Source organism: Narcine bancroftii, chromosome 10 (genome assembly GCF_036971445.1).
Source record: "Narcine bancroftii isolate sNarBan1 chromosome 10, sNarBan1.hap1, whole genome shotgun sequence".
NCBI classification, from domain to species: Eukaryota; Metazoa; Chordata; class Chondrichthyes; order Torpediniformes; family Narcinidae; genus Narcine; species Narcine bancroftii.
Window position 1 is genome coordinate 1,821,637 of NC_091478.1, and position 12,298 is coordinate 1,833,934.

Consider the following 12,298-nt stretch of genomic DNA (forward strand, 5'->3'; position numbering starts at 1 on the left):
ATAAACCTGTTCTAATCCAACTCACTCCAATCAAGATCCTTTCCTCTTGTGAATCCTGAAGCAAAGTGTTCATTTAGGACCTTCCAACGTCCTTCGCCTCCAGACACATGTTGCCTCCTTTATCCTTTAGTGGCCCCACCTTCATTCTCATCATTCCTTCTGATCTTCACATACTCATAGAACGCCTTGGTCGTTTTCCTTATTCCTACATGCCAAGGCCTTCTGATGCCCTCTTCGAGCTCTCCTTTCTTAAACTCCCTTTCTGACTACCATATACTTCTCATGAACCCTTCCTGTTTCTTGCTTCCTACATCTAATGTATTCTTCCTCTTTGAATAGCTGCCTCACCTGTTTTGTCAACCACTTTTCTTACCATCTTATCCTCAACCAAACATAAGAGGTCCCTGTAGTGAATGTCTGCCAAGCTGCCTGTCTCCCCTCTGGCGAGCCTTGCTGTACTAACATTGGCTGTGCATTATCTCTACTGTTAAGGACACTCCCCTTGGGTATAACTGTGTATGCACCCATTGTCTTTCATTATTGTACCATGAGTTTCTGCAAATAAAAGCCATGATTATTGTTTGACCCCATGATCTGGCACTTCACAACCCTATTGGCCCTGGGCTCTCTTTCATGGGGTGCACATCACTCAGGAAATTGGACTGGGTATTTCTGACCAAATGTCACTTTTGAAATTCCCTCTCCCCATTCCTTGGATGAGGACTGTTCATAAAACTGGATACTTCCTCCCCCCCCCCCCCACCTTCCCGCCACTACTCACTCCCATCTCCAGTTGTGATTTTTCACTCTCATTTTCTGCACAGGCCAATCTTTCTTCCCACTCACTCAACTGAAAGAAATGCTTCCAGTTCTGGGTGAATGAGACAGGTCCAGACGTAGTGGAATTCCTGGTAGTTTCCCAGCTTTCATCTGGAACTGGACTGTCACAAAATGTATCTTCTGTTTGAGTATCCACTTTGTTGCTGGTAATGATCACAATGATTTTACAAATTCAATTCAGGGGAAAACTGAAGCCATTTTCTCTGAACAATAAAAAACAGGGACATGTTCAATGCCCCACATGCGAGTTACGCTTCAGCAACCTGTTGGTCGATTCACCTACTTTAGTGAATATTTACTAATGAATGCATTCAGCATGAGCATTTTTAAATCCATATTGATTCAGAATACCTTTCTGGAAATCCAAGTTTCTAACTTCTGGAGAATAACAGCATCCTGTGCAAGATCCACATTGTAGCACTCTTCAATCCAAGCCTGCAGAAGATCTAAACTTCGATTGTACACTTTGATGTCATCAGGAGATGCCTTTTCCTTCCGGCTAGAGTTTTAAAAACAAATAGTTTATTTTATCATAACCAAAATATTGTTTTAAGAATACTTAGAAAGGATTTAAAAATGGTTACCCTAAATCTCTTTAAATGCCCGCTTTGTCAATACCAACCATGATGTCTCTCTTCACAAATCCCATTTGCCTGTTTCAGGTCTACATCCTCCCATGCCCTTCCTATCCAAGTGCCAGCTCCAAAGACTTTTAAACATTGTAATTGTATCTGCCTCCATTACTTCCTCTGGCAGCTTGTCCAGATATTGATTTGCCAACCTTCACTATCTATGGCTCCACCAATTTATGTATTATCTGTAATATTTACCCATCATACCCTGACATTCTCATCCAAGGCATGTATACCAGGATGTGATTAAGGAAGAGAATGGTGATGGGAGAAGAGAACCTGAGTTACAAGGAGATTGGATACTGCAAGACTCTTTTTTTGGGATATTTTGCTGAACTGATTGCATTTTGTAAAAGTGTAACTAGGATCACCTCCCTTGCGGTGTTAAACATTTTCCCAAGCAGTATAAAGACACAAATGGGCAATATTTAGAAATAGAGAGGATTTCTGGAGTTTAAACAATACCTGATTTCAGTGACACTCTTGAATCTATCTTTCAGAAACTGAAGGAATTCACAGGGCGATGTGAAATAACGATAGGTATAAAAGAACTGCTGAACATATCCTCCTATTACAGCGTTACTGTAAAAATAATAACATGTTAAACATTCCCATTTTATGGATTTCTCATCAGGTTGGAAACTACTATAATTTGGCATATTTAGCATTGACCATAAATTTTAAAACAATCACTTGCCACCGCTTCCATTTCTCAATTATCCCAATAACACGAGAAATAATCTTAGGAATCAGAAGGAGTTTTAAAAAATATTGTCCTTTTATGCAGAGAAATCTTATTGCTTGATGGCCTACATGAAATGTCAAGGGTTATGGGGAGTCTAGCCCTGATCCTATAGAATCTATGAAGCACAAACCTAATCCCACTCAGGATTTTGGCTCTCGTCTTCCACCATTTTCTCACTACTGGCTGTAAACTATCCAGATTGGACCTTATTGGAGGTCAATGCAGTTCAAGACTGATGTTCAAAATGTAGTCATTGAATTATAATCACACAAAATCATGCAGAATCTTCACTAGTTCAGTTGCACATCTAACCATGCCAGTTAAAGGTATCAAGCAAAGGCACATGGGAGTACAAAATTTCATTAATCCTTGATTATATTGAGGGTCACATCTTGTTTATAATTGGATATATTCTGTAGTTTTGATCAAAAAGACACTGAAATGATACACTTCAGTAAATTGCCGACAACACCAGGGTAGTGGATTGTATAATGGAAGTGGATGAGTCAACAAACAGGATGGAGATTGAAAATTTGGCTGAATGATGCACCAACAACTAACTTGCATTCAATGTCACCAGCTGATTGTTGACCTCAATCCAGTGATCAAAGGTAGAATTAGAGGTAGAAAGGGTAAGCGCAAATTAAGTTCTTGGGAGTCACTACCTCAGAGGGTCTTTCCTGGACCAAACAAACACAACAATGGCGTCATGAAGAATGCATGTCAGCGCCTCGACTTCCTCAGGAGCTGTGGAAGTTTGGTATGACACCAGAAACCCTGGCAACCAGAGATGTGAGGTGGAAAGAGTGCTGACGGCTACATCACACCCTGGTATGGGATACCAATACCCCTAAGCATAAAGCCCTCCAAAAGGTAGTGAACACACCCTAGGACATTACAGGCAAACCCTCCCCACTGGTGAGGAAGTCAACAGGGAACGTCAGAGGGCAGCAGCAATCATCAAAGACCCACATCATCCAGTACATGTTCTGTTCTCGCTGCTGCCATCAGAAAAGAGGTGTAGGTGCCACAAAACTTGCACCACCAGGTTCAGGAACAGCTGCTACCACTCCACCATCAGACTCTTCAATAACAAACTCAGAGACTAATTTAATGACTCTTATGCATTTTATTGATTTTCTTTTTGCTCTCTCTGATTTGCACAGTTTGTTTACATTCATTATCTGTTTACAGTTATTTTACTTGTTTACATGTTAATACTGTGTAGTTTATTTTTTGCACCACCAATTAGTGGTAATTCTGCTGTGCCCACAGGAAAAAGAAATCTCAGGGTTGTATGTACTCCGACAATAAATCTGAAATCTGAAGAAGATTAAATGGGATGAACAATGGATATGTTCGAAGATAATCTTCATCAGAAATATAGTCATTGGTGGCTGGATTACAGAAGCACAGTTTGTCAGAATTAGCATCAAATTACCTTTGCCGAAGACTGATACTGCATTATCAACAGTTTCCCCTGTCCATTTCTGGCCATGGTGACATTTCCTCATATGTCAATTAATGTTAAGAGTGTGAACTGATAATTATAGCTCAAAAATGGAACCTAATCATAGCTTAAAGTAGTTGCAGCCTATAAATCACTTTGGGAGTCATGGGGTGATAAAACCTTCCATATAAAAATATTTTCCTTTTTTAAAAAAATCATTCTTCGTTCTGTGCCATTTACCTGCTGTAAAGGTAAGCCATTAAACCCATTGGTGTGCCAGCTTGAAGTTTTTCGTTGTGGCTTTGATCACCACCTAGAGCATGGAAGGAGAGAGAAGGAGTGCTATCGCTGGACTTGACATCAAGCTTTTTCATCTGGAAAGGAGAGCTGACCAGAGAAAGAAGCCGGGAGGAAGCCAGTCCCCATAGTTCCATCTGCAAAATCTATAGAGACCAAAAACACAATAAGAACCTATCGGCTAGAATATTTTAATATTAATGAAATTTTGCAAGGTAAAAATAATTTAAATAAATAAAACTAATTTAAATAAAATCAAGTCCAGTGAATAATTTTAAATTCTGTTGAGGGAATGTGGGAATTAAAGCAAAACAACAAAATTACTTGAAGAGGCCCATCATTATAAATAAATTTCCTTCTTTGTTGGACCTAGAAAAATAAATTGGTTGGCAGGGGTGGTGGTTGGGGGGGGTGGTGTTCTATAAGGAAGGTACATCCCTGTGACCACCCATTTCAAAATTCACTGACACACCCCTGCCTCACCATCATCATTCCTGTATTAACCATTGGCCTGGTCAGCAGTATCACACTTCATTTCAGTGGCAAACCCAGAAACTTTTGATCCTGCACATCTTGCAGAATGGGGCTGATTGAGCTTAATGGGGTCTCAATACAGGGAATGCAGACCTGGGAAGGGACATTGATTTGGACTGTAGGTTCAATATGACTGATGAGTGCTGGTGATGAAAGCAGATTTCAAATTCACATCAAAAGTTCCCTTTAAAAGAAAAAGCTTTTCTCCCATATTTCATGATTGGATAAAAATCTAGTTGTAGAAATAGCTTTTATTTAATCAATAAAATTATTTTAATTAACATTTTCTTTCTTAATTTGTCCTACAAAAGATGATCATCCATCATTTTAGAGGCATTTATTTGCTTAGATAAGGGTGAGAATAGAGTTGTGGGGATTCTGAAGTAAATAAAAGAACACAAAATAATATTTTGGGTCAGCTACATCCATGAAAACCAAAACAGCATTGATTTTAATAATGATATACTGAATAAAAATGTAACTCAAGATATTCCCACACAATATAAACTAATTCTTTAACATTTAAAATACCTCAAGACACTTCTTCTCCTGATCAAGCAGCTCCACCTTCATCTTTATTTCCTGAAGTTCTTGTCTTAGCTTGGGGAGGATCATCTTTGCATCGGACCCTTTAAATTAAGATGTAACAATGCAGAATGAAAACATCATTTGAAATCAAATCCTCCAATGAAAGCCTTAGAGCAAAATCTTGTTGGTCTTTTCTCTCTTTGGAAAATGTAATCTTTGGCACCACTGGTTTGGTTGATGACAAGACAGTGCAAGCTGAACTGAAGTCATGTCTCAATCTGAGTACAGAACATAGATATGTAACTCTGGCTGGAAAGATGAAATTGTGCATTTTTTCAAATGGATTTGGCTTGTTAAGAGACCACAGTTTGTTCAGCAATCCTCCACCTCCAGTTGGCGGATTCACCCTCAATAACTTCTCCTTTGACTCATCCCACTTACACCAAGTCAAAGGGGTAGCTATGGGTACCTGCATGGGTTCCACCTTTGCCTTCCTTTTTGTTGGCTATGTGGAGCAATCCATGCTACAAGCCCACACAGGTAAGTCTCCTGAACTCTTTCTCTGCAGTATTGCTGGATACCTTTCTGCAGCCTCATGTACCCAAGATGAGCTTGTCAACTTTATCCACTTTGCTACGAATTTTCACCCCGATCTTATATTCATGGTCCATCTCTGGCAACATTCTCTCCTTTCTTGATCTCTCTGTCTCTATCTCAGGAGAAACTTTCTTCAGACATTTTTTAAAACTCACCAACTCCTATAAATACCTCAATTGCACCTCTTTACACCCTGCCCTCTTTCAGAATTCTACTCCTTTCTCTCAATTCCTTTGTGGCCATCATATTTGCTCCCTGGGTAAGTTCTTTCATTCTGGATCATTTGAGATGTCCTCCTTCTTCAAAAAACATGGATTTCTCCCCCTACCATCGTCAACTCACCCCTTTCCCACATCATCTCTACTTCTCACACATTTGCCTTGGCCCTCTCTATTACTAGATGTAATTAGGACAGAATTCCCCTCGTCCTCACCTCCCACTCCACCAGACTTCGAGTGCCTTCCCACCCATATCCACTTATGACATTTGTCTGTGGGCCTGTGCTCCTCCCCATGCCCCTCTCCCCCAATAATTTATTCAGAAAGATGTCTGTTTTTTGTTCATACCTTGATGAAGACCTCAGGTTCAAAACATTGATTATGTATCTTTATCTCTGCTGTATAAAGAAGGCTACATAACTTGCTGCTTTTTTCTAGCATTTTTGTGCAAACTCTTAATGTCTGTACACTAATTCTAATATTAGGCTAATTTTGATCAAAATTTTATTTTTTTTTCTTTGGCTTGGCTTCGCGGATGAAGATTTATGGAGGGGTAATGTCCACGTCAGCTGCAGGCTCGTTTGTGGCTGACAAGTCCGATGCGGGATAGGTAGACACAGTTGCAGCGGTTGCAAGGGAAAATTGGTGGGTTGGGGTTGGGTGTTGGGTTTTTCCTCCTTTGTCTTTTGACAGTGAGGTGGGCTCTGCGGTCTTCTTCAAATGCAAGGATCGACAACGAGATCAAAATTTTATTACTCTACAATTATTCCCAAGTGTTTCAAAGAAACAGAAAAACTGATCATTAAATGCATAAATGTATCATTAACCTTTACTTCCTTTTTCCTGTTGTAGGAGCTTCTGATAGAATATCTTAGTTTTCCTGAAGTTCTTCGTCTCCATCATCAGCTGCTGCTCAAATTCCTGTACGAGGAGCGGCATCAATACAGTTACAAGAAATAATACAACTTTCATATATCAAGTACAAATAATTTTCATCTGCAGCAGTACAATGGAGGCTTTCATTTTGTTAGTTACAATTCTTCACTATTCCATCATGAACAATGACATTTGAATTATTGTCTAGTGATCTCGCCAAGTCCTGTAACACTTTTTAGTTGCCAGAACTGTTGGAATTCCACATCAATGCTTCATTGTGCCATTCTTCTTTATTTTTTGAATATTTTATTTTTGATTTTTTTCTAAAATATACATTGTAATATTTTAAATAAAGAAAATATTAAACTTTTTCTTACAAGCACAACAAATGAAAACAAAAACAGTCCCTCCCTCCCTCCTCCATACATACAAATCCGTTCACTGCCAGAGCTTACATATATTTTAAGTATATAAAGTACAGTTTTTGTATGTATAATAGTTATTTTATACCCTTTTTATTTCTGTATCTGGGCTCCGACGTGATATTGTGCCATTCTTTAAATTAAATCAGGAGCACTCAAGGGAGCCCTGAAAGTGAAAACCCTTTACATCATTCATAGAATATTACTAAGATTTCAAACTTAGTGCCTCATTCAAGGATTGGATAAAAGACTGTTTCAGACACAGAACATAAATATAGTTATTTAGCCCTTTTATGCAAAAATGGTTATTTTCATTTGATAATTCCAGAATCAGCTTTCTTCCCCATTGCATAAAGGATGTGCTTCTGGAGGTGTGGTGGTACACTACTGGCCGACTTCAGGGTGCAACCTCTGTACCTGCAGGAGTGTAAGGGGACAGAACAATACCTGGCTGGCTGTCAATCAATTGGCCTGAATGGATCAAGTCCCACCCGGTCGGGTGTCAATCACCCTCCGGGATATAAGGCTGCACCGGCCTCCCGAGGCCTCACACAGAGTTGCTGCAGCCATAGCCAGCCTGGCTCTGTGGAAGTCTTTGTGGATTAAAGTCTGTTGTACAATCTTTACCTTGTGAATGTCTGATTCTGTCAAAAAGCGCACCACAATTTAATCCAAAAGGTTTTCCCATGGCTGCCATGGAAAAACTCCTGAGTGCAGAGAGCCTCGAAGTCAACCCACGCCACCCGGAAGCCCAGACACGCTTCAGATCTGGCAGCACGTGGTCGAGGCAATCATCGAGGCACATGAGGGTGACATCCTGGACTCTGATTGGAAGAGGTTGGTCGTACTCCGGTCAAAGCTGGGTTCCCGCACCTTCCAGGTAACCAAAGGCTGCTCCACGTACAAGAGCGCAACGGACACTCTCGAGAACTTGTACAAGCCCCCCATGAATGTGGTCTGGGCAAGGTACCTCCTCAACAACCGAGCCCAGTAACCTGGGGAGACAGCTGAGTCTTACCTGGGACACTTGCGAGAGTTGGACCGACCGTGTCTGGCTGTACCCGGGGTAGGTATAGAGGAGGATGAGAGGCTGATCTGGGACGCCCTTGTCCAAGAGCTACGCTCGATGGCCATCCGGCTGAAGTTGCTGGAAGACGTCATGTATGCCCTAACCAGGACTGTGGAAGTGATCCAAACTCTGGAAGCAGCAGCCCTGCACGTCGAAGCCTTCGATTCCAGGTTCCCCCAGGTTCCCTCATGGCCCTTTCACACTGCAGCTGCCACCCCAGGCCGAGCTGGGGAGAGAACGTCACTGCGGCAGGCGCCTGGCGCCGCTGTAAGTACTGTGGGTCCTGGTGTAGGTCAGATCGACGATCGCGCCAAAACTGTCCAGCTAAGAACCAGTATTGTTCCCGATGCGGTAAGAACGGTCACTTTGCAAAAGTGTGCTTCTCTAAACCTGCTGGCAGCACAGCAGCCCTCTATGATCTCCCCACCTCCCTGTGGATCCCACCACGTGCACGTGCCGGACAACGCCATTGTCCCCGCGATGACTTCCCGCTTCCCAGACTTCGACCACGCAAAATCCGTCTCCACCAGTGACCGTCACAGCATGTGCCATGAGCATCTGCACCAGCCCCCGCCCTCGCCGGTGCCACTCACTGAGAACTACAGAGATGTCATATCCGGTTGACATAACGATGTCACTGGCGCCGGTCGTGATGACATCACTTCCACCGGTGCAGCGGACAGGGCTGGGGAAGGAGACCAGCCACGCAGCGGCTCCCCACATGCCTCTGCCATCTTATGCCAGGCAGCGCCAGACACGGAGGGCCCCCGACGATGTTGAGAATGACATGGTCAACACGGACAATGACCAGGCTGCCCTACTGACACTCCCCACACCTCCGGGTGCCATCAGCTGCCGCACGCCACATCCGGTGACCGACGGCAATGTGGTCAACACGGGCGATGACCAGGCCGCCCTACTGATGCTCCCCACGCCTCCGGAGGCCATTGGCTACCACATGCTGCACCTCACAACCGATGTCGACGTGGTCAACACGTGCGATGACCAGGCCGCCCTATCGACACTCCCCATCTCTCCAGATAGCGATGACTCCAGCTCCGAGACGGTCCTGGCCACCACCACGCTGACCAGGGACATCCCCCACGATCTCGGGCACTCGATGATGGACGTGCGAGTCAATGGGCAGGTAATAAAGTACCTGTTGGATAGTGGCAGCATTGAGAGCTTCATTCACCTAAGTGTGGCCCATGGTGTCGTCGGCCCAGATCCGGAAAGGATGCCCCCATTAATGGAGTTACCCCCTTCCCCCCACGCTAAAGGCCCTCTGCAGGTGCCTGGGCCTGTTCTCTTATTACTTGCAGTGGGTCCCTCGCTTCTCGGACAAGGTCCGCCCACTGGCCCAAGCCACAACTTTTCCCCTCCCACCTGACGTGCAGGCAGCCTTCACCCGCATCAGACAAGACATCGCGGATGTCACGATGAAGGTTGTGGATGAGGACTCTCCCCTTCCAGGTGGAGAGCGATGCCTCCAAGGTAGCCCTCACCGCTACCCTTAACAAAGAGGGGCGCCCTATCGATTTCTTCTCCAGGACCCTCCATGGCTCTGAGCTAGGACATTCCGCCATTAAAAAGGAGGCCCAGGAGATTGTGGAAGCGGTCTGCCACTGGCGGCAGGAGATTCACCCTCCTCACGGACCAGCGGGCCGTGGCGTTCATGTTTAACAGTACTCACAAGAGAAAGATCAAGAATGACAAGATCCTGTGCTGGAGAGTCGAGCTGGCAACCTACAGCTATGACATCCAGTGCCGCCCTGAAAGGTTTAACGACTCCTCTGATACCCTCTCTCGCACCTGCGCGTCTATGCATGACGACACGTTGCAGGCAATGCATGAATCCCTATGCCATCTAGGCATCACCAGTTTGTACCATTTCCTTAAGTCCCGAAATCTACTGTACACCATCAAGGGCAACAGGGACATGACCGAGGCTTGTTGTGTCTGTGCGGAGAGTAAACCCCGCTTCTTCCGCCCCCCCCCCACCAGGCCCACGTTGTAAAGGCTACTCAGCCTTTCGAGTATCTCAGCGTGGACTTCAAAGGGCCCCTGCCTTCCACAAAACAAAATGTCCACTTCCTCACAGTAGTGGACGAGTATTCACCCTTCCCTTTCACCATCCCTTGTCCGGATACCTCCACGGCCACCCTGCCTTCATCCACAGCGACAGGGGGTCTAGTTTCATGGACGACGAGCTGCGCCAGTACCTGATGGGGAGGGGCATTGTGACCAGTTGCCCGACAACCTATAACCTGAAAGGCAATGGGCAAGTGGAACGCGAGAATGGGGTGGTCTGGAAGGCAGTCCTCCTAGCTCTCAGGTCAAAATGGTGGGCTATTGAGTACTGGCCTCTGCCCGAGGCGCTCCATGCCATTCGGTCACTGCTGTGCACGGCTACCAAAGAGACCCCTCACGAATGCCTGTTCTCATTCCCCAGGACGTTGGAGACTTGAATGTAACTCCCAGCATGGCTCATGCCCCCGGGACCGGTGCTTCTGCGTAAGCATGTACGGACACACAAGGCTGAAGCCCTGGTGGAGCAGGTTTTCCTTCTTCATGCAAACCATAACTACACTTACGTTAGGTTCGGCAGTGGCAGGGAGGACACCGTCTCAACCAGGGACCTGGTACCAGCAGGAGAACCCACCACACCACGCCACCCTCCAACCCAGGACGACGCTGACTGGGCATACATCCCCATCCCCAAGCAGCTATGGGGCACGCAGGGACTCCTTGACCACTAGGGGCCCGCTTCAGCCTTAGGAGACAAACTCGACCCCCCACCCACCAATACGACCCGCATATGTCGACCCCAGTCCCCCGGCCACCCCTCTGCGCGACACCACACCAGACACACACACCCCTGCCACCAGCCCCCCCACTTCCCCTCTGACCAGAAGCCAGTCCTACGACAGTCACAGAGACCCCGGCGGCCATCGAATCGTCTCAACCTGCAAATATTGTATGTACATAGTGGGTGTGATTCCTTGTTGCTGCCTCCCCACCCCCCCGCCACCAGGGACAATTTTAAAGAAGGGGGTGAATGTGGTGGTACACCACCGGCCTACTGCAGGGGATAACCTCTGTACCTGCAGGAGAGTAAGGGGACAGGTCAACACCTGGCCGGCTGTCAATCAGTCAGCCTGAATGGATCAAGCCTCACCCGGTTGGGTGTCAATCACCCTCCCGAGGCCTCACACAGAGTTGCTGCAGCCACAGCCAGCCTGGCTCAGTGGAAGTCTTTGTGGATGAAAGGCTGTTGTACAGTCTTTACCTTGTGTGTGTCTGATTCTGTCTAACAGCGCACCACAGGAGGAATTAGCTGCAGTTTGGTTTGTTACTTGTACCTTCTCTGTTAGGGAGTTTCTTGGATTAGGGATGACTTGCTTCCTCTCCAGTCCCGAGAGGACTGTTGAGGCAGGTGTGGTTCCCACTGATTCAGTAATAGGTGGGGTCAGGAGATGCTTGATGCAGAAGGTGGCTGAGTAGTTTGGGAGATGGCATGCTGTTTTCACCATTTATGATGGGCTTCCATGTGCTCTTGTCAAATGAACTCAAAGATTTTCTGACATCATGGGCCAGGGATTTCCCAAAGCCAGTGAGGATACCAACCTTTTCAAGGACATTGAATTATGTCTCTCTGGTAAGCTCTTGCTGGAATGGAGTTGGGAATACTACCAGTTTCAAGTCTTGTCAGATAAATGAACAATACTATATATTGTTTCCATTGACATTGACTTTTCTCATCTAGGCCCTAATGTTTGAATGTTGTTCATACCTATGAGTGATCATAAGGCAGTCATAACACAAGGATACTCTGTATTTGCAAATTTGCTCTCATTGTGCTCTCACAAGTAAATGCTAATTCATCCAGATGAATAAAGCCTGCATCCTTTCCTACAGAATGCTTCGGATTTACTGTTAATGCTGTGAAATTAACTTTGCACTGCTTTCATGAGAAACTTGATAACACTATTTGAATGTGGAATGTGAAACACCAAAACTCCAGATACTGGAATCTTGAGCCAACAATGTGATGCTGAAGGAACTCAGTGGGTCGTGCAGCATCCACGGG

General features: G+C 45.2%; 1 protein-coding gene across 4 annotated transcripts in view; it reads right to left on the reverse strand.

Moving 5' to 3' along the window:
- The window catches only part of LOC138744074 (kinase non-catalytic C-lobe domain-containing protein 1), a 175,103-nt gene that overhangs the window by 59,705 nt on the left and 103,100 nt on the right, over window positions 1-12,298 (reverse strand). For all 4 annotated transcript variants that reach the window (XM_069899568.1, XM_069899567.1, XM_069899566.1 and 1 more), the window contains exons 18-22: window positions 6,669-6,762; window positions 5,030-5,127; window positions 3,908-4,110; window positions 1,938-2,054; window positions 1,192-1,339 (exon numbers count right to left, since the gene is read on the reverse strand). In XM_069899568.1, the coding sequence (XP_069755669.1) occupies window positions 1,192-1,339; window positions 1,938-2,054; window positions 3,908-4,110; window positions 5,030-5,127; window positions 6,669-6,762 (660 nt within the window). The remainder of the gene's footprint in view (window positions 1-1,191; window positions 1,340-1,937; window positions 2,055-3,907; window positions 4,111-5,029; window positions 5,128-6,668; window positions 6,763-12,298) is intronic.